The following is a 21,702-nucleotide window of genomic DNA, read 5'->3' as shown; positions in this document are numbered from 1 at the left end:
GAACATGTCCATGGAAGTTGCAGACTGCGTTAAGGGGCATGTGGTGGCCCTGCCATTCCCCACCAGAAGCCTTGTCAACCCCATGATCAACCTCTGCAAATTTCTCGCTTCAAGAACACCCGACGACCTTATCATCACCTTCGTCGTCACCCAAGAGTGGCTCGGCTTCATCCGTTCTTACGCCAAGCCCCATACTATTCGCGTCGCCACTATCCCCGACGTCATGCCTCCTGACGGCCAGACGGCCCACGATGTTCCTGGTTTTGTCGAAGCCATTGCAACAGTGATGAGACCTACGTTCGAGCAGCTTCTCAATCAACTTGAGCCGCCGGTTACCGCTATCGTTGCTGATGCTAATTTGGTGTGGCCAGCCGCTGTGGCAAACCTTAGGAATATTCCGGTGGCTCTGTTATGGACGATGTCAGCTTCGTCCTTCGAAACCTACCGTCAGCTGGATATCTTAGCCCCTGGCCCAGATAGGCGTTTGTCGGTTCATCTTTTGGGTAATGCATCCTACACCATACTTGTTTTTGTTAAGTTAATGTATTTTTTTTTAATGCGTTATTGTCATTATCAATTATAACATCCTGTGACGTTTAATAGTTTAGCCAAACAATAGTTCAGGAATTTTTCGCTTTTGACTTCATCCATAACGAGTTAGTGATACAGACGAGCAAGCTGATGAGCAAATCCAGCGGATCTCTTCCTTACAGCTCACTGATCTACGAAAGCTACTCTACGAAAGCGATCTCCGTTTTTTGAAGATGTCCCTGGATTGCATCCCTGGATTAGCCAAAACCGATTGCCTCCTCCTCAATTCGATCCAAGAGTTAGAAGCTGAACACATAGATTATCTAAAGGCTATATTCCCCTTTCGTCTCTATGCGATAGGCCCTGCTATACCTTTTATGGAACTTGAACCGCCAAGAGATTCATCAACCGCCAACTCTGACCACATTATAAAGTGGTTGGACTCTCAGCCAGAAGCGTCAGTATTGTACGTCTCTATGGGTAGTTTCCTTTCAATGTCTCGTCCCCAGATGGAAGAGCTGGCATCAGCTTTGAAAAGCAGTGGCATTCGTTTTCTGTGGGTGGGTCGTTCAGATGTTAAGTGGCTGAGAGAGAAATGTGGGGATAAGGGACTGGTGGTGCCATGGTGTGACCAGTTGAAGGTGTTGTGCCATGTTTCTATTGCGGGTTTTTGGAGCCATTGTGGATGGAATTCAACTCTGGAAGCTTGCTTTGCTGGCGTGCCAATCTTGGGATTTCCAATATTTCTGGATCAGTTTTCGAATTGCAGGCATGTTGCAGAAGAGTGGAAGAATGGGTGGAAGGTGGGTGGTGAGAGATCAGAGAATTTTGTAACGAAAGGAGAAATACTGAAAGTGCTTAAGATGGTGATGGAGGTTGAGAGCGAGGAAGGTAAGAAGATCAGAGAGAAAGCAAAAGAACTCAAGGCCTTGTTTCGCGGAGCGATTTCTAAAGGTGGTTCCTCTGACATGAATATGGAAGCTTTTGTAAAAGACATGATTTAGGAGACCTGGATACACGCCACTGCCACTGGCTAGCTTAGCCCACTCCCCCACTCATACACGTCGTGATTGAGATGCAGATTTGTATTTCAGTCTATTGTTTATGTTCTTAACTTCTCATGCAATTTTGCTTTTTTAGTTAGTATTCATATTGGATTGGATTCACATAAATTATACTAGTGACATTAATGCCGATTAGCCACTGGAAAGCAGCAGAGAAAATATCGTTGTGAACTTTATCCATAAATGAATGCAAATCAATAATGAAGTATTATAAGAGGTACTGCATTAAAAAAATTGTTATCCGCATGGGCGTCGGTTCAATGAGAAAGCAGAAAAGTTAAATATATTTGAAGTTCTTATTGTGTATACTCAACTCGTCAATTTAGAATTTTATCGTTATATGATGTTATATAGTTGAAAGGCGGGTATGACTACAAAATAAATAATTAAATGTATTCGAATTTTTTTATTGAACCTTTAACAAATAAATGATCGGATGATTGAAATTAACTGAATTAGGAGTTGCGGCATAAACAGTTATTGACCATGCAGTTCTCACTCAAATGAGAAGTGTACCGTATGATCTATTCGTCTTGGATTTGCAACGTACATGCACATAATTTAAAAAATTAATTTATAGATATTTATTTGAAAGAGTTAACTTCTCCTGAAGACAGAACATTATTTCGCAACTTGCAAGTGCTTATATAAAAATAATGTCTTGAACAAAAAAATTAGAAATTCGCAGAAAACTCTATTTAAAAAAATTCTTTCATATAATAAAAAAATCCAGTCAACACTCAACCATGTGGTACGACTTTCAACCAAAACTTGAAAACTCTAATCAGGCTGGACATCATATTTCCACCGGGAAATGATATTTTTTACCAAACCGGGAAATGATGTTTTGGGAGAAGAACAATGACAATGAAAGAAGCTGACTCGAAAATCGACATGTTAACTATTAATAAGGACCGGAACGGCTCGATCGTTTCGAGCTTCACTTACAGGGGCAGTGTTATTTTCCCATTTTAAAGCATCTAAAGTCTAGCTCAGCTTTAGATCCAGTGGACAAGAAATCTCAATGGAAGTTACACCAATTGTTGCCTGTCATTTGCTGGCCATGCCCTATCCGGCTCGGGGCCACATCAACTCTTTGCTCAACTTCTGCAAATTGCTGGTCATTAATAACACTCATATTCTTGTCACCTTCGTCCTCACCGAAGAATGGCTCCATTTCATCGGCTCCGATAATCCTGCACCAGCTAATCTACGCTTCACCACCATATCTAACGTAATTCCGTCGGAGCTGGTTCGCGCAGCCGACCAAGTCACCTTCATGGAAGCTATTATGACCAACATGGAAACTCCCTTTGAGCAGCTTCTGGATCGGCTCGAGCCGCCGCCCACGATCATCGTGTACGATTCTCTTTTGTTCTGGGTAGTTGGCGTCGGAAATAGAAGGAATGTCCCTCTGGCATCGTTTTGGACCATGTCGGCGTCGATTTTCTCAGTGCTCCACACCACCATCTCCTGGAGCAAAATTCTCACTACCCCGTAAATTTTTCTGGTGAGGACAATTTATCTTTTTTCTGCCCCCTTAGCTGATGAGCACACGATCATTTTGTTAAGGAAACTAAATTTCAAAAATCTATCCGCTTGTCTTGAACTGTTTTGGAACAGAAAATGGTGACAAACGAGTGGATTATATTCCCGGAATTCCACCATCTCGTCTGGCAGATTTTCCTCTCAACGATGAAAGCCTGCGTACCCGGCGACTTATGGAACTAGCAAGGGAAGGCATTGCATGGACTCCGAAAGCACAGTATCTCTTATTTGCTTCAGTGTATGAACTCGAGCCACAAGCTATCGATGTCTTGAAAGCAGAATTATCTTTCCCCATTTACACCATCGGCCCTACCATACCTTGTTTCGATGCCGGAGAAAAAACCAAATTGAACATTGACACCACCACGGCTAGCCATAGCTACTTACAGTGGCTAGACAACCAACCCAAAAATTCTGTTCTGTACATCTCACAAGGGAGCCATTTCTCAGTTGCAAAGGCTCAAGTCGACGAGATTGCTTCTGGTTTGCGTGAAAGCGGGGTTCGATTTCTCTGGATAGCACGAAGGGAGGCTTCTAGGTTGAAGGAGATTTGCGGTGAGAAGGGGTTGGTTGTGGAATGGTGTGAGCAGTTGAAAGTGTTAAGACATCCTGCAATAGGAGGCTTTTGGACGCATTGTGGGTGGAATTCAATAGAAGAAGGGATTTTGGCAGGCGTTCCGTTCCTGACATTGCCAATCATAATGGACCAGGGCTTAGACAGTGCGATGGTAGTGGAGTGGTGGAAGGTTGGGTGGAGGGTGAAGGACGACGTCCAAGCAAACAGAGTGGTGAAAAAAGATGAAGTTGCGGGGCTTCTGAAAAAGTTTATGGATATGGAAAGTTATGAAGGGAGAGAGATGAGGAAAAGAGCCAAAGAGCTTCACCACACGTTTCGTCGTGCAATTGCAGATGGTGGCTCTGCTCAAAATGATTTCGATGCTTTTGTCAGGGACATTACGAATGCTGCCAAGTGATTTTTTGTTTGGGTGTGACCGTGTATGGCGAGCCCGGAGCACATGGAATATGAAAAAAATAAAATAATAAAATAAAATTTAAAGGTTTTTTTATTTTTAAAAACTAATTTTTAGGTTTTTAGACTGCTCCAAATTATAATTCCAGATAAAGAAATGTGTACTATCCATTGACTGAATCAGCAGGCACTTGTCGAAAACCGGTCGTCTAGGCATGTCAGGCCAGTCTTTGGGCCTGGTGCCGGTTTTCCAAAATATTTTTTGTAAATAATATTTATTTTATAATATTATTTTTTATTGAGAGTTATGATGAATTATACTCCCTTAATTAAAAAAATTTAAATTTTTTTTAAAAGTTGTATATTAAAAAATATAAAATATTATTAATTTTTTAAGATATAATTATTTTTTATTAATATTTTTATTAATAAATGATTTGGATATAAAAGTGTTTATTGATTTATTATAAATATTTTTTATTTTAAAATATCTTATAATCTAAGAAGAGGGTATATATTATGTGGCAGGAGATGAATGGCGCTAGAGGACATCCCATCGACCTTGCATGATGAAGGTGATAGGAAAGGAACATGGCGTGGCACGCCGGTATTGATGATGAGAATGACGCGTACGAGCAATGAGATTGAAAGATTGGAAGGATGTGATTGTGTTTCCGTTGGCGTACGTAACTTTCTTGCTCTTACGGCCGCCAACATTGATGATGGCTACCACTGCGCCACAGCCCAACTGACAAACTTCAAACATCCCATTTTGTGTCTGCCAAATTCAATGAAACTGGGCTGGTTATTAAAATATGGACAGTGCTCTTCAGTGCTCGAATTGATTGCAGTTGAACAAATTATATTATAGATTGAACAAATAAGATTATAAATAATTATAATTTTTAAAAATAATATTAATTAAAAGTCATATTGATAAATCATAATTGTTGTTTGGATTTTTTTAAAAAAATTAATTATCAAAATTTTAATTCTGTTTGAATTTTATTTATCAAAATCATGTTTGGGTATATAATTATCCAAAAAATATGATTTTTATAAAATTATTTAATTTTATATAATAATTATTATCAAATATAACTTAATAAAAATCTAACCATGCTTTTTTGAACGCATAAGCATGTGTTGGATAGCTCATTAATCAATTTTTTTTAAAAAAATCAATTTTATATGAAATTACTCAAACGGCAACATTTATAAAAAAAATTAATTTTATTTTTTAAAAAAATTAATTTTTTTGCAAAGCTGAGAATTGGAGGGTTCGCAAAAAAAGCTTACCAAGAAGCTTGGAAAAAATTACAAAGAAAAACTTAAAAAAATTACAAAAAAAGTACATAATTTAATTAAAAAAAATCAAACTCTTTTTCCTTCTCTTTCTTTTCTTAATAAAATTTAAAATTTATATCCTTAAAAAATTAATGTTTGATATTTAAGAATTAAATTATATAATAATTTATATAGTTAAAATTGATTCTGATTAAATTATTTAAATATCTTCAGTTATGTTAAAATCAACTTTAAAAGAACAGTATCCAAACATATTGCATTATAATATAATTAATTATGATTAAAATTTATCACTTAACTATATTTTTATAATTTATTATACTCAATTAAAATTTAAACGGGTACTAAGCACCTCTTTGTAATTTCTACTCAATGTACAGTAAAGAATTCAAATCGCGATTGAAAAGGATTTAAAAAAAAATTATTCAAACAATGCAAATGAACTTTATAATCACTTACATAAGATTAAATGAGATTATCTAGGCATCCACAGCTAACCAAAACAGGCACTAAGTATTGAGGAATGATCCGTTCTATTAGACAGCAGGATCCAGCTCTTGTTATTATTGCACCCCTTAATTTCCACTTTTATTATATCAATATTGACTGACAAAACTTGTCCCTATTGTAGAGCGTTTTTAATTGTTTCACTAATTTAAAAAAATTATTTTTTATCTTGATATTATAAAAATAATGTATATTTTTATTTTTATCTTTAATTTTAAATAATAATACATCTTTACAAAAAACTTATTTGTTAAATAAAAAATTACTTTTTAAAAGTGTTATATAAATAACATCAAGGGAGTATTTAATCAAACTACACTGGATGTGAATTGACCTTTGCGATGCAAAACACTTAAGGAGAAACCTCAAGCAACACTACGGCCTCGTTTGGTATGATGGAAAAATTTTTGATGGAATTAGAATTAGAATTGAAATTAGAATTAGAATTGGAATCAGAATAGAATTAGATTTTAAAAAAGTGTTTGGTATGAAGATGGAATCTTAATATAATTTTAATAAATATATATATTTAAAATATAAAAAGACTAAAATGCCCTTATAAAATAAAAAACTAAAATAAAGCACAGATAAAAAACGCCACCGTCTGCGACCAAAACACCATCAACATCGACACTCCATCAATGGCAGCCACCGACCACTGCACAGATCAGAAACAAAACATCCAAAAGCCATACAAATGCAAAACCCCATACATGGATCAAGCCACAGATTTGAAGAACTACAAGTCCATGCCTTCAATTTCATCTTCCTTCTTGGGTCTGACTTATATTGCTCGTTTCACTCATCGCCACAACTTTCCGATGCAAGCAATTACACTGACAATAATGACGCCAACTTCACCCTTTACTCCAACAAACAATTTGCAAGCTACAGATCATCTCAAATCATTGGCAAGCTGTGTCCATCAGCTTGGAGGTGTGATGAAGGGAGGAAGTTGGAAGAGATGACGAGAGGGGGAGGTGAAGCATGGATTTGTCATCAGAGATTGAGGAAGCGGAAGGGATGACCGGAGGGGGAGGGGGAGGAGTCGATCAGCTTAAAGATGTGAGGGAGAGGGTAAAATGGAACAAAAATGCAATTCTATGGAATTGAATGGATTCCATAGTTCACAATAAAGAATTCAATTCTGGATTTTTTGATGGAATCTGATTTCATGAGAATCATGATTAAGACATACCAAACATTCTTGAAGGAGGATTCCATATCAAATTCCGTTTCTCTCTTCCTGATTCCAGCATACCAAACATAGTATACATTTTACATTCGCCAGAAACTTAAACCAGCTTTAAAAAATTGAAGAAATCTTTTATGAAAATGGGCTTCCAGTATCTCAAAAGAACGTTTTGTTCCAAAAAAAAAAAAAAAAGAGCTCAAAAGAACGTATCATTAATTATTATCACTGTTCCCCACAAATGGGATCCTTCTCCGGGAGGTAGACGTTTAGGCCTGGCCTTCCTCCCTGACCGCCCACTGCTACTTCACTTGCTCCATTTCCACGCTCCCAGCTTCCCTCCTTCGTTCGGATCTTTCAATGGATCCTTCCCCGCCGATGGACGGCCACGTGGTGGTCGTGCCCTACCCAGGCCGAGGCCACATCAACCCCTTGATGCACCTCTGTAACCTCCTCTTGTCCAAGAACTCCAACATCCTCTTCACCTTTGTCATCACCCAAGAATGGCACGGCTTCATAGGGTCCGATCCGAAGCCGGACAACATCCGGCTCAAAACCATACCCAACGTCATCCCCTCCGAGCGGGGTCGCGGAAACGACATCGTCGGCTTTCTCGATGCCGTCATGACCAGGATGGAGGCTCCGTTTGAACAACTACTGGATCGGCTCCACCCGCCGCCGACGTTCATCATACATGACACCTACTTGTTCTGGGTAGTTGGAGTCGGCAACCGCAGGAATATTCCTGTAGCCTCGTTTTTCCCCATGTCGGCGTCGTTTTTCTCGGTGCTCTACCATTACCGTCTTTTCGAGCAAAACGGACATTACCCTGCCAATTTGTCGGGTGAGAATTCTATTCCATTTCCATTTGACCACACATACATCTCATCTGGTCAAAGATGGTCAGGCCAGAAACGATTGAAAGAAAAAAGCTTGTCTACGTGAAAATCAGACCATTTTTTTAAGGTCAAATTTATATTTCTTGCACGATGTCAAATAAAAAAAAAAACAGAAGAAGAAAAATCTCGCGTGTTCGTCACTCATGTTATTGTTCAAGTATCCCTGGCTTTCTATTAGACGGCCTGTTCAAAATTTTTAATTGTTTTTTTTTTTGTTTTTGCCAGCAATTTACATTGGTTTGACTCCCTTGGATTCTCACATTTTTAAGTATTTTAATAAACTAGACATGTTACATGGAACTTGGAATGATGGCTGGTATGGTAAATTGATATCGATGAAATTCATGCATTTCCCCGTTTAGTTTAATGCACTGAGTTCACTCATGCCACGTTCAACAACTATTGACATGATTGTTAAATAAACAATTTTGATTCGAAATAAACTACTTTGCTGATCAAGTGATCAGACTCAGCAACTGGCAAACTGAACCATGACATAAAATGACCAAGTCACTTTCCTTGAGGTGTCCACACTTGGAGAAGATTGATTCAATATTTGCCATGCTTTAAACAGAAAATGGTGATGTTCTGTTCCTGAAGGACTTCAAAGGTGCTAGAATGAGGGTATAGAAAGATTGAGGTAGATATTCCATGTGTTGATAGTTATAATTTTATTACTAGGGAGTCCTGCTGCGATCACCCACTGCAAGAGCTTATCTTGGACATCAGGCAGCTTATTCTCAGAGATTGGAGTGTTTCTTTTAATTTCTCTTGTAATGATTCTAGTTTTTTGGTCTTGATATTATTAGAAATTGTTTGCATATCTGTAATTCTTTTGGCACCTTTTACTTTTAACCCACTCAATTAAGGGAGGGTAGATGGTGAAAGGTGGAGTTCTTTTTTGGTTTTTGTATTTTGTACAGTTTCCTTTGTTTCTAATAGAGCTTTATTTTCTTTTTTTAAAAAAAAAAAACAGAAAATGGTGATGAGCGCGTGGATTACATCCCTGGGCTTCCCCCAACACGTTTGGCGGATTTCCCACTGAACGATGGGAGCTGGCAAAGCCGGAAAATTCTGCGCTGGATCGTAAAAGCCTTTCAATGGGTGCTCAAAGCACAGTATCTGCTATTCCCGTCCATTCTCGAGCTTGAATCTCAGGCCATCCATGCCCTGAAAGCTGATTTCCCCATTCCCATTTATACCATTGGCCCTGCCATACCTCATCTTTCTCTTAAGCACAATCCCTCTTCATGCATCACTGACCAAAATGACCCCAGCTACATGAAGTGGCTGGACACCCAACCCTCTGGTTCTGTTCTGTACGTCTCTCAGGGAAGTTTTCTCTCTGCTTCAACTGCTCAGCTTGAAGAAATCGTGGCTGGTTTGCGAGCAAGCGAGGTTCGATTCCTCTGGATAGCACGCGGAGAGAATTTGAAGCTGAGAGAGACTTGCGGGAATATGGGTCTGGTGTGTTCATGGTGTGACCAGTTGAGGGTACTGTCACATCCTGCCATAGGAGGGTTCTGGAGTCACTGTGGGTGGAATTCTACAAGAGAAGGTGCCTTCGCTGGCGTTCCTTTTCTTGCTTTCCCGTTGATTATGGATCAGCCCATGAACTGTAAGCTCATTGTGGAGGACTGGAAGACAGGGTGGAGAGTGAAGAAAGGGGTTAAAGAAGGCGTCTTGGTGACTGGAGATGAAGTTGCAGGGATTTTGAAGACGTTTATGGATTTGAGTAGTGATGAAGGAAGAGAATTGAGGAAAAGAGCCAAACAAGTTCAGCAGATATGTCGGCTTGCAATTGCAGACGGTGGATCGTCAGAAACTAATGTCAATACATTTCTAAGGGATTTGTTACAGTGTGGTAAGCCATGAAGGCACCCCAACAACAATGAGTAGTTCTTAGGAATTCGTTGAATATTAATGATCTGAAAATTTGTATCATTAATCAGTCAATTAGTTATGCCATGGTTTTGAAGCCGAGGATCCACGCGTCCTTATTATTACTCAAGGAGATTTACTCGTCAAGGGAGAAGAGCTAATCGAGTTTTAGCGCTCTTCAAGGGGATGGGTACTATGAACACATGTAATAGGATTTAGATTTGAAACTTCTAAATTAAATTTGCATTGCATATTTAAAGCTTTTATTTTTTATTTTTATTTTAAAATTATCAAAATAAAAATATATAAAAATTATAAAAATTTAATAAACTTGCTTTGTGATTGTTCATTATTAAGCTGAACGGTTTATATTTAATTTAGATGGTTTAAATTTAATATTAATTTTTTATAAATTAATTATTTAAATTTATGCTGAACGATTTAAGTTTAAAATTTTTGACTTGTAATTTTTTTTAAAAAAATGTTTTTTTGAGAGTGTCAATTGAAAAATTATCTTTACATTCAATATTTTATTTATGAAAATAAAAATTTAAATTTTTAAAAAATTCTAATATTAAAGTTGAACTGTCACATCATGATAATTAATTTATAAAAAATATAAATTTTTTAAATATTGTTAAACTATCTTAGATTAAATCTATACGATCCAAAATTAGTGGTTACAGCTTTATTAAAAATTTTGATAAAATTTAATAAATAAAAAATAAATTAAATAAAAATTTTGTATCTGGACCGTCTTAATTTAAGTAGACAATTCAAAATTTATCAAAAGTGATAAGTATTATGATGTTTATCCTTTGATGAGCACTAAATCCAAGTTCCTGAGGAGTAATTTAGTGTTTCACGTGCACCGAACAAGCTTTAATACTGTTTAAAGTTTACTACTATTTATTCACCAAATAAAGTTTACCACTATTTTTAATAAAATCGATTAATTTATGTTCCCACTATTTTGTTCTCCTACGATTTATGTTATTCTTTCTGCTGCTTTCTTTTTCTTAGCGAAATTTGTTTTTGCTTAACAGATTGAATGAATGCTGGTGAAATCCATAAATTATCTCTTGTTTCTTTTAAAATCTAGTTGATAAATTGTTTTGCAGTCTAATAAAAATAAAATAAATTATACGCAAGAATTATAAACCTGCGCCAATGGAGTAACTTACTCTCTTTGTTTAAAAATATAAGGTATTTTTTGAAGAGTTAGATGTTTAAAAATGTAAAGTATTTTTAATTTTTTGAGGTGTAATCATTTTTTTTCAAAAGTGCCCATATTGATAATGATTTTATATTTATTTTAAGGTGTTTAATAGATGTAAATATGAAGAAATAAGGTTAGTTGAAAAGTAGATAACTATTTTATTGGGGGGTGAGATTCGATTAAAAATACCTTACATTTTTGAACGGGAGGAATATAACTTTATCTTTTTATAGACTGTTTTATAAATAATTTAAAATATTAACAAATATTTTTTTAAAAATATTTTAATCATTAAATTAGTCTTTTATTGAGAGAATCACATCCAAGAATTTGTAAAGACAATTATTCACAAATAAGGATGAACAAAAAAATAAATTATTATTTTTTTAATAAAACTTGTTATTAATTTTTTTCAAACCTTAGGATACAATTTGCTTTGTTTTTTCTAATTAACTTTTGGGTGAGGAGATGGGCAAAAGTTTGCACTTGTAGATGATTAGATGCCAGGAATGAGGAATCTCGTGAAAATCATATCTGTGTGACTGTAGGAAGTGGATTCTCTTCATTTCTTTTCTCTCCATTTCCCTCCACTTCTTCCATCCCTATCATTTAAATTTTTTTATTAAATAATTTTTTTAAATAATAAAATTAATGAATGGTGGAGATGGGAGAAGTAAAGGAAAAGAGAGGAGAAAAAATGAAGAGACCCCTAATCCGTCCATATATTGTGACTTCCCATTGCTAACCAATCAACCGTGTCTCATGGAACCATACCTGCACAACCAGCCAGCATGGACGACACTGTCGGATCCATAAAATACTTTCTCCCTTTAAAAATTTATTAAATCTTACTATCTAGTAAATTAGTTAAATATTTTTAAATTAATATTATTTTTTATATTTATTCTATTATAATAAAGTGTTTTACTCTAAAATAAATATAAAGTAAATATTTAACAGGGTAATTTTTTTTTAAAAATACAATAATTTAAAATATTAAAAATATTTTATATTTTTTAATATCAACCTATTAAAAAATGTTTTATATTTTTAAATAAAAAAATAATAAATATACATGATGGGTGGGCCGGTGGGGGAAAGGGGGCTGAAATTTAGAGCGAATTTACTTACGGGTGCAAAAACATATTTCAAAGTTTTTTACATGATGCAACGCTGTATATTTTTCTAAAAAACAACTTCACAAATCACAACACCATTAAGATTCGTTTGGTCATTAGAAAAAAATAAATTTAAAAAAATAAAAATAAATTAAATTAAATTATTTTTTAATAAATATAATAAAATTTATTAATATATATCATAAATTTGAGAATTATTACATTCTCTAAAAATATAATGAATTATAATTTTAAATTTTATGAATTAAATTAGCTTTTTTTCTTATGAATGCTCTCACTTGATTATCTTATTTTTTTAATTTATTTTATTCCAATTTTTTAGTAAGCAAACAAACCTAAAGTTTATGATTTGGAAAAAAAGGAGTATTTTGTTTAAACATTACGGTAAGAATTTCGGACACACGACCATTGTTGAACCACTAAAAATTTTAAGAGTTAAATTTCATAATTAATAAAATAAAATTGAAGGCCTTTAGACGAATGACGATACATGGCATCGCGACATTAGCAAACAAAAGATACCAAATGCTTGGCTGAGGACTAGTTTCGATTTTACGGACTTTGTTTGCCATCTAAAAGGTCTCTCCTTTTTCTCCATGCCTTCGAAATAATGGAACCAAGCCTCTCCCATGGCTTCCTTCTGTCTAAACTCCGTACCAGTCCCCCCACCTCATCCTCGTAAACTCACTGAAGCTTCTTCCTCTTCTTTACTTCTTGATGGTAACAACTATACCCCAGCGGGGGCTTTGAAACCCATAGTTGTCAACGGGAATCCCCCGACTTTTGTCTCTGCTCCTGGTCGCCGAATTGTGGCTGGTTCGTTCTGAGTTTTCTTGTTTCTGCTACTTTGTTTTTGTGATCAATAACCAATATGGTTAGCAATTCCCAAGTCGTGTTCTTTTGTCTATTTCATCTGGTTTCTTTGTTACATTATGTCCTTTCTCGCGGTCTTCCATGTGGGTCTCAGTCATGATTTATTGTCCAGTTTCCCGTTCCAGCTGGGTTTGTGCAAATGTGTGTATCAGTATATGGATTTGTCTTTCGTTGAGTATGGGGTCACTATCTCCCTGACTGTTCAGTCTTGGTGTGCATTGTGTGAATCTAGTACTTTTGTAAGTTACATCGTGAAAGCCTCATTGAACATTATCCCTTTCTATTTTCGCTTCTCATAGTCAGTGCCAGAGGTCTTATTATGCTTTTAAGTAAGAATAGTAATATGCGTGGCCCGATTTTAGCACATTTTGCCCTGTGATGGAATATGACCAACTGGCATTAAACTTCATTTCGATAGATTCACCTAAATTAAAACTCTGACAAAAGCAGAACTGATTTACTGATGTTTCCTTGGCGCCTTAAACGTTAATGTGTGGATCTGTCCTAGCTCTGACTTCTTTGTTCACAGAATCTTCTTCATGTTGTCTCAAGCACCTCTCTCTGTAGCCTTAGAAGTGTGAGCTGATTATTGCACCCAAAATTTGTAACTATTTAATTATTTGATTGATAATTGGTTGACTTAGATTTTGACATTTTAGTAAGGTTTTCCATCTTCATGTGATGGCCACTGCTAGGATGATGGTCTTCAAGCATGTCCTTTTCTGATAATTTGACCTAGTTTTGATCTTGATAACATTTCATTTGTGTTTAATATGTCTCATTGAGGTTTGTTTTCTTTGATAGTCGGAGATCTACATGGAGATCTTAGGCAAACTAGATTTGCGCTTGAGATGGCTGGTGTATTAAGCTCTGATGGTCAAGACCTCTGGACTGGTGGAGAAACTGTATGCTTCCTTTATTTTTCAAAATGCATACCTGGAATCTTGGTTAGAATAAGCAATGATATTGTATTTTAACAAAATTGTTGGAAAATGGAAAAGTACTCTCTTGTTGGCCACCAAAGGCCAAGTCAACTTAATAGTGTTGTGAACCATGTACATATGATAGTAGAGAAACTGAGGAACTTTATTGTTCTTGCTTCTCTATGCTTAAGGAAAAACTAAAAATAGATTAGCACTATGGTTAGCATAGTTTAACAGGTGACAATTTATTTTTCTCTGTACTAGGTGTTGGTTCAGCTTGGAGATGTACTAGACCGAGGTGAGGATGAAATTGCCATCTTATCTTTGCTGCGATCATTGGACAAACAAGCGAGAGCTAAAGGTGGAGCTGTGTTTCAGGTTTGTGCCATGAAAAAATAAAAATTCTTAGGAGATAAGCAAGATAACAATTCCATACCCTATACAGCATGTTTTCCTACTTTGTAATTATTGTATTTCGGATTCATTGAAACGTGCATGCTAGGTATTTAAAAAAATTAAGAATTTGGATCTTTTTTCTTTTCTGTTGCATATCTTTGTTTAAGCGATTTTCCATTGATTAATGTTCATTTAGGTAAATGGAAACCATGAGACTATGAATGTGGAAGGGGATTTCAGATATGTTGAATCTGGGGGATTTGATGAGTGCAATGATTTTCTGGAGTACATGCATGATTCAGATGATGACTGGGAAGAGACATTTGCTGGCTGGATAGATGTCTCTGAAAGATGGAAAGAAGATCAGAGGATTTCAAGGAATTATTGGGGTCCCTGGAATTTAGTGAAGGTATTATAATTCTCTATCTTGCATTCAGTTTTTGATAAATTCAAATTGGAAGGACTTAGCCTCACACCATTCCCGCAGAAGAAAGAGAATTTGAATTTCACATAAATCACATGTTGAATTCGTTTTCCATACAGATAACTTGTACTAAACCAGATCATCAGAACACTCTTCAAAGGACTAATTTAATTTGAACTCATTAAAATTGTACTCCTGAATAAAGGCACATGGATGGAAAAGTTAGTGAACTTTAAGAATATCTTCTAGTACCATTTAGACATCATATGTTACTTCTTAAAGTGACATATAATTGGTACTATTTGGAAGTGGAGCATTACGATATTGCTTCAAATGTGATATTTTGTTGTTTTCTGATAATGTTTTCCAACAACTAGGACAGAGGCAAAAAGGAGTCATTGCCAGATCAATCCTTTTTAGGCCTGGCGGTTCATTGGCACATGAGTTAGCAAGGCATCCTGTTGTACTCAAGGTCAATGACTGGGTTTTCTGTCATGGCGGCCTTCTTCCTCACCATGGTAAAAATTCTTCTGACGTTCTAATTTATCTTATCATGATCTTGAGTCTGTACTGCCAACTGTTATGTCATGTCTGCTAATCCTGTTTCAAGTATGCAAAATCGCTCTTGTTTGAATTTGAAATGCTTGATAATTTGTGTTTGTGATTTTCTTCTCCTGTCTCTTGCCTGTAGTTGAATATGGCGTGGAGAGGATGAATAAAGAAGTGTCTGACTGGATGAAAGGTCTGAGTGAGAGTGATGACAGTCCCAAAGTCCCTTTCATAGCCACTAGAGGCTATGACAGTGTTGTTTGGAATCGTTTATATTCAAGAGATCCATCAGACTTGGTGGACTTTAAGACTAAACAGGCAAGTACACAAATGTGGTAGTTTTAATTTGCAGCAAATAAATATGAAGATCTGATAAGGTAGTGGGATTAGTAGAAACATGCATCGTTTCCATCCCTCAAGCTCAAATGCCATGATCAGTGCAAAGATCCTTATTCTTTCTCTACTGCTTTTGGTTCCATTTTGCAGTGAATGTCTCGCATATTTATTTGTTTAAGTTGCACGTGCAAATGATGGACCTACATTCCATTGTCTCCTCCAATGTATGCTTCTAAGGGGCCCAGAGGAGTCATGAAACTCATTGGGTTCTAATGACTCAGAAATATCTCTCCAGAATTTGACGCTGAACATAATGATTTTCAGGTATATTCGATTCTCGAAGAGACACTACAAGCATTTGATGCTAAGGCCATGGTTGTTGGGCATACTCCTCAAACTATGGGTGTAAATTGGTGAGGAAACAATATAATTCTTAACCTTGCTCAAAATAATTTCAAGTAGTGGAGATCTTTGGGTGGAGTAATAATTTGGTATCAGATTTGATATGTAACTTAATAGCTGTCTAAGTATTGCACTTCGGAATATTTTAATGCGGCTGAACTCAAGTCTTTTTCTTTCTGCAGTAAATACAATTGTAGCATATGGCGTGTGGATATTGGAATGTCTAGTGGAGTACTTAATTCGAGACCAGAGGTATAAATAAGCCGTGGGCCAGTGCATAGAGCGATGTTTCTTCTTTATGAGCCACTAAAGGCATTCAAATGGGTGACTAAATGATGTTAAGCACCTTATTGTTATTTACTAAATATTATATTTGATAAATGCAACCATGCCCGTTTCATGATAGGAAAGCATTGAATCTCTTATGGGAAGTGACTCCCTTTGATGCACGGGGACCGTCTAAATTTGGTCAATTATGTTACTTGCTTTCGAGCCATAATAATACCTGTTTGTGCCTCTTTCAATCAGTTCTCATTTGAATTAATGTAATAGTTCAAGGGATTCATATATGAATTTGTTTTTCCCAGGTTCTAGAAATTAGAGACAATAAGGCAAGAGTTATTAGGAGCAAAAGGGACACATACAGCGAACTTCAGGTTCTTGAATATATTTAGAGACAAATGATTGTCGACCAGGTAGGACAAATTTCAAGCAGTTTGCCTCTTGCTTGTTCTGTCATAGTATCAAATTGGAAATATGGAAGTAATGTTGCTACAATATCTTCTTCTTGTTTGTGTTGCAGCATTCAAAAGTTGAAATTTCTAGAGCAGAGTGATCTGTGAAGCACGGCATCATTTTCAGAGTCAGTAATACTTGGAAAAGGAACAGAAAGAATTTATGAAGTGACTTGAACATTTTTTGCCACTCCATAAAATTTTTTTAGTGTTCTATGGATGGGCTGTGTTCTGCATTGTGGAAATCCAATGTCATAGTGGTCGGATTCTTGAGGTTCCTCCCCACTCCCTGTAAGGACAACGTAATCCCAGTCTTCATGTTGGGTCACACTGATACTAATCTAATCCTCATGCCGATGCAACTTGGTGGAGCATTATAATGCAGAGGCATTTCAATTTGATAATGCAACAACGGTCATGATGATAATGATGATTGTCGTTGCTCATCCATGCAATCTTGATTCTTTATTTCTTACCGTGTATCTGCGGGAAGTGCTGGTCTCCTGGTAGTTCCAACAGTGGTAAATTTATCAGCTGTTGATTTGCCGAGCACACTCATTTCTTGCTTCCCTAGAGCTAGAAACTCGTAAAGACTGGCACAGTTCACCAACTTTGGCAATTCAAAGGGTTTTTGCGCGTACTATTCTCCAGTGTTTTCGCCTTTTTGATATAAATTTACTGACCTTTTTAAAAAAAATCAAGAGGTTTAAATCATTGATCTCTAATTCTCTATTCATATTTATCCCCCAATTTTCTGGACGATTTTTAGTATTTGTACACAGAAATCACTTGCCACAACTTAAGGATTATGGTTTATCATAATTACGGTTGATCTTCAGAGTGTGTGTGTGTGCGCGCGCTTTTTTTTTGGGGGGGGCGGGGGGGACAGTGAGTGTATCATGTCATAGCCTGAGAAATACCAGTAATATCACCCTTAAATGTGTAAAACTAAGGCCTCATTTTACAACCATGGTCTCGCAAAGTATATTGATGAATGCATTACCATGTCTAGCAATTATTGTGTATTGATCACCTTTTTTTTATACAAAAAGAGCAGAAAATTAATTGCTAATGCTTAAACAGTCTTGAGCAACAGAGCAAGTAGATTCCTGATAATAAAAGGATCACTAAATTGATGAAATTCAGGCTATGTTGCCAAGGCCTTCCGAACAGGGAAACCTGCTACTTTGTTAGCAAAATGAATAACATGAACGATTGAAACTTGCCAATTCCTCTTTAGAGTTGCACGAATTTCTTCAATAAGCTCTTTGAATTGGTGTAAGTCAATGTTTCCACCCTTGACCACGTCCATTGCATCACTAGAATCATTTGCAACTACAACTTTATGAAATCCAAGGCCCAAAGCCAGCTTAATACCTATGAAAATCTCCTAAAGCTCTGTACTCAAATAGTTTGTATCTACTTGGTTCATAAAGAAATTTGAAATGAAATTTCCTTGGCTATCACGCATAACACCTCCACATCTTCCATACTGACTAGTTGGGATGAATGACCCATCCACGTTAACCAAAACCCAATCTTTTTGGGGGGTGTCCAAATAGTCAAACTTCTATCTGGTGATTGCCCATACCAGTTCACTCTATGTTTAGCAGTGCATACAACACGTAAGCTTTGGATAATTGCATTAGCTTGAGCTTGAATAGGCTCATTGAACATCTGTTTACCTTTAAAGGTACGTATATTCTAACATCACCATATAAGCCAACACAGGATGGTGAAAAAAGAGCTCCAGTCATCATATTGTTCATTACCTAAGTTGTTGAGATTCCACTTACACCAAGATATGGTGTCAAGAGAAAAGAACATTTGACGTTGCCTTGGGCTGATCATCTCATACCAAAGTTTGTATGCCATAAGGCAGTGTTGTAAGACATGAATAAGGCTTTCCTGCTCCTTATTGCACTCAGAACATAGGCTATCATTGGTCATTTTTCTACAGCATCTTATCTAGTTCGTTAACAGATGGTCATGCACACAAAGCTGAAGGAAGTTTCTACATCTCTGTGGAGCTTTAATCTTCCAAACTTTCTCCCAATTAAATATCCTATTATGACCTGGTTCTTGACAGAATTATAAGCAGAACAAACAGTAAAGTTATTGTGTTTTTCCTACTTCCAGTGTACATTGCTGTTATCATGTGATCTCTCCAGTCCTTCCTCAACTTTCTTCCATACACTTTTAATTCTTACCCAGATGTTTGAGCCAGGATGTTGCATTTGAATGGTTGGAGGAAGATCCAATCCACATTTGTACTTCTCATGAATAACTCGAACCCACAGTCATTTGGTTTCTTCACCGGGTTCTATCCTAACTTCATTAAGAATGCTTAGTTTTAAGTCCAAGCTTTCTTGAGACCTAGTCCTCCATGCTTCTTATTTATACACACTTGATCCCCGAGATTAGATCTGTCTTCCAATTCTTTGCAGTGGTACCCTAAATAAAATCTCTATTACAATATCTTGTAATTCACAAGTACTAGCTAGAACTATAGATGTTTGCATAGCATATCCCAAAATGGCAAAGGTAACAGGAGCCACCAACACCACTCTACCCACCATAAAAAGAGCAAAAGCTTTTCAATTTAAGAGACGTTTCTTAACTTTATCAATAACTTGAGCAGAAGTATGCTTATTAACTCGTTGGTTATGAAGAGGAACTCCTGAATATTTACCCAAATCATCCGTCAAGGAGAAGCCTAGCATTTCACTTAGTTCCTCTCATCTGCTATTATGAATATAGCTAGGGAAGAAATTTTTGGTTTTGGCTGCATTCACCTTCATCCCAGAACAATCACAGAATGTTTGAAGACAATTTTTAATAACTAGAGCTCATTCCAAAGATGCCTCTGCAAACAATAATATATCATCAACAAAAAACAAATGAGAAATAAGGAGACCTGATCTTTCCATCCATATAGGATTCCACTTCAACTCCTCCATAAGCTGGCTGATGAGGCGTTCCATACAAATAACAAACAAATATGGGGAAATTGGATCACCTTGACATACTCTCCTTAAAAGACTAAACTCATCCGTTCTCATGCCATTCCATAAGACTTGTGTAGACGTAGACGGTACACAGTTTTTGATTAAACAAACCATATGAACAAGCAACCATAGATCTTCCAAACAAGAAGTCATGAAGTTCTAATTAAGTTGGTCAAAAGCCTTTTGAAGGTCATAAGTCTATTGATCACCTTTAAAAGCAGTACTTGCAATACTTCGCTATTGAAATCCCTAAAATGCCCTTATTTTACATGAATGCACCAGTTAACTTTTTATCTTGGGTGCATTGTTGGCCCACAAAAAAATGAAATCACATTAAATATATATAATGCTAATCCCATTGTTTTCTTTTAATTCAATATATATATATATATATATTTCAAATAATAGGCGTGTGGCTCATTCATTACATTGAGGATTATTATGTTTTTATATATTATTGTATGGAGCTTAAACAGTCACCCTGTTAATATTAACGAGTTATGAAGAGTGTGCATCAATATATATTTGATAAATATATTGAATTCTTGATTATTATTTTGGTTACATGTTGAATTATTGATTATTGAATTTGAGGATTGTCGATTCGTCCAGCCAATGGTAGTTGGCCGGTTTCTTTGGTTTTGTGGACATCTCTAACGACTGCTTCGTAAGCTCCGCCTCTGCTAAAACCCCTTCTTCAACCTCAGACTGAACCATTTTCTCTCTATATGTAACCCCTGCACACACATCTAATGTACACTTTGCTTCCCCATTCCATTATTCTTCGATCCCCTTCGCACCCTCCCTTAATCTCCAACATGACTTCTTTCCTCACTCTTCCCTCAATTTCTCTCAAGAACCTCCATTCCCCTCCCGCTTGCTCCCAGCCCGCCCTCCCTTCCAATTCCCTCTGCTTCCTAAATGGGATTCCGAGTCTTGGTTTTAAACATTCTGATCGATCTAGGGTTTTCACGAGCGTATCGGTCGGATCTCAGACGGCTGTCGATGATGCTTTGTTCTCTGATTACAAGCCTTGTACCGCTTTTCTGTTCCCTGGCCAGGTACATTTTATGCAACTTCGAGTCTTTGCGTTTATCAGAAACTAGAAGTGTCATTGTTGAAAATGTTTTTGTTATTATTCTTTTGGAATATAGAAAAGATGTGAAATTGAATGTTTTATGCTGAGAAATCTGCAGTGTGATGTTCTGGTTTTGTCTGTCTATATCCGGGGCAAAATTCACATTCGAAAGGTCTACCGACCAAGGAAATAATAAAAGGGTAAATCAGTTTATAAACACTTACTTTTCAGTAGCCGGTTTAATTGAACTTGGAGCTCGGCTTTGGGCACTGCTGTAACTAGGAGATGGTGTTTTATGTAATGACCAGAAGTTCATCAATTCCTTGGCAGATAATTAGAATTCGATGGGTTAGTTCAGGTTTCAAGCCAATCGCGTGCATAGCAATTGCAATCAATTTTTACCCTTTTTTTTATATTCAAATTAATAACGCATGTAACAGAGAAGACAACATATTTGATTCATTAGCATCTATTAAAATTTTTCTGTATGTAGAATGTAAAAAGTACTATAGGTTGAAGGTCTAAATATTGCTGTGTAATTTGTACGGTTATACTAATTAAAGAAATATATTTTTGATGTGCATGAAGGGTGCACAAGCAGTTGGAATGGGAAAAGAAGCTCAAAATGTGCCTGCTGCCGTATCACTGTACAGAAAAGCAAAACGACATATTAGGGTATTTATCCACTAAAAATTTCTCAAGTTGATGTTGTGGTGTCTAT

General features: G+C 36.3%; 4 protein-coding genes and 1 pseudogene across 6 annotated transcripts; all 5 read left to right on the top strand.

Moving 5' to 3' along the window:
* Positions 1–1,730, top strand: LOC129295991 (UDP-glycosyltransferase 87A1-like). Its single transcript, XM_054934591.1, has 2 exons — positions 1–503; positions 670–1,730. The coding sequence occupies exons 1-2, from the start codon at positions 5–7 to the stop codon at positions 1,533–1,535; spliced, it is 1,365 nt and encodes a 454-aa protein (XP_054790566.1). The 5' UTR covers positions 1–4; the 3' UTR covers positions 1,536–1,730.
* Positions 1,731–2,449: 719 nt separating this feature from the next.
* On the top strand, positions 2,450–4,417 carry LOC129295983 (UDP-glycosyltransferase 87A1-like; annotated as a pseudogene).
* Positions 4,418–7,342: 2,925 nt separating this feature from the next.
* On the top strand, positions 7,343–10,153 carry LOC129295990 (UDP-glycosyltransferase 87A1-like). Its single transcript, XM_054934590.1, has 2 exons — positions 7,343–7,964; positions 8,996–10,153. Exons 1-2 carry the CDS (start codon positions 7,481–7,483, stop codon positions 9,892–9,894), a joined length of 1,383 nt encoding a protein of 460 aa, XP_054790565.1. The 5' UTR covers positions 7,343–7,480; the 3' UTR covers positions 9,895–10,153.
* Positions 10,154–12,800: 2,647 nt separating this feature from the next.
* LOC129295982 (shewanella-like protein phosphatase 1) lies at positions 12,801–17,538 on the top strand. Of its 3 annotated transcripts, none has more exons than XR_008589676.1 (10): positions 12,801–13,074; positions 13,936–14,036; positions 14,319–14,432; positions 14,647–14,859; positions 15,257–15,392; positions 15,566–15,741; positions 16,084–16,172; positions 16,344–16,498; positions 16,749–16,856; positions 16,964–17,538. XR_008589676.1 is itself a non-coding variant. In XM_054934582.1 (10 exons), the coding sequence occupies exons 1-9, from the start codon at positions 12,888–12,890 to the stop codon at positions 16,833–16,835; spliced, it is 1,173 nt and encodes a 390-aa protein (XP_054790557.1). In that variant the 5' UTR covers positions 12,802–12,887; the 3' UTR covers positions 16,836–16,856; positions 16,964–17,538. The 3 variants fall into 3 exon arrangements, 1 of the variants encoding a protein (XP_054790557.1); XR_008589675.1 differs by having other exon boundaries at positions 16,344–16,668; XM_054934582.1 differs by having other exon boundaries at positions 12,802–13,074; positions 16,344–16,413.
* Positions 17,539–20,475: 2,937 nt separating this feature from the next.
* On the top strand, positions 20,476–21,671 carry LOC129295984 (uncharacterized). The gene is made up of 2 exons (XM_054934584.1): positions 20,476–20,964; positions 21,570–21,671. Exons 1-2 carry the CDS (start codon positions 20,656–20,658, stop codon positions 21,669–21,671), a joined length of 411 nt encoding a protein of 136 aa, XP_054790559.1. The 5' UTR covers positions 20,476–20,655.
* The last annotated feature ends 31 nt before the right edge of the window (positions 21,672–21,702 follow it).

This window comes from Prosopis cineraria, unplaced genomic scaffold (genome assembly GCF_029017545.1).
Source record: "Prosopis cineraria cultivar Desert tree isolate PC_DT_omini unplaced genomic scaffold, ASM2901754v1 PC230, whole genome shotgun sequence".
NCBI classification, from domain to species: domain Eukaryota; kingdom Viridiplantae; phylum Streptophyta; class Magnoliopsida; order Fabales; family Fabaceae; genus Prosopis; species Prosopis cineraria.
This window is presented reverse-complemented; position numbering and strand designations above follow the sequence as displayed.

What these genes read in the sequence shown, in the direction of transcription:
- LOC129295991 (XM_054934591.1), top strand. Translation starts at nt 5, where the DNA reads ATGTCCATGGAAGTTGCAGACTGCGTTAAGGGGCATGTGGTGGCCCTG. An exon ending in TTTGTCGGTTCATCTTTTGG is followed by an intron (nt 504 to 669) that starts GTAATGCATCCT and finishes TTAGTGATACAG; the next exon opens with ACGAGCAAGCTGATGAGCAA.
- LOC129295990 (XM_054934590.1), top strand. Translation starts at nt 7,481, where the DNA reads ATGGATCCTTCCCCGCCGATGGACGGCCACGTGGTGGTCGTGCCCTAC. An exon ending in TTACCCTGCCAATTTGTCGG is followed by an intron (nt 7,965 to 8,995) that starts GTGAGAATTCTA and finishes AAAAAAAAACAG; the next exon opens with AAAATGGTGATGAGCGCGTG.
- LOC129295982 (XM_054934582.1), top strand. Translation starts at nt 12,888, where the DNA reads ATGGCTTCCTTCTGTCTAAACTCCGTACCAGTCCCCCCACCTCATCCT. An exon ending in TCTGGACTGGTGGAGAAACT is followed by an intron (nt 14,037 to 14,318) that starts GTATGCTTCCTT and finishes TCTCTGTACTAG; the next exon opens with GTGTTGGTTCAGCTTGGAGA. An exon ending in GTCCCTGGAATTTAGTGAAG is followed by an intron (nt 14,860 to 15,256) that starts GTATTATAATTC and finishes CAACTAGGACAG; the next exon opens with AGGCAAAAAGGAGTCATTGC.
- LOC129295984 (XM_054934584.1), top strand. Translation starts at nt 20,656, where the DNA reads ATGTACACTTTGCTTCCCCATTCCATTATTCTTCGATCCCCTTCGCAC. An exon ending in CTTTTCTGTTCCCTGGCCAG is followed by an intron (nt 20,965 to 21,569) that starts GTACATTTTATG and finishes ATGTGCATGAAG; the next exon opens with GGTGCACAAGCAGTTGGAAT.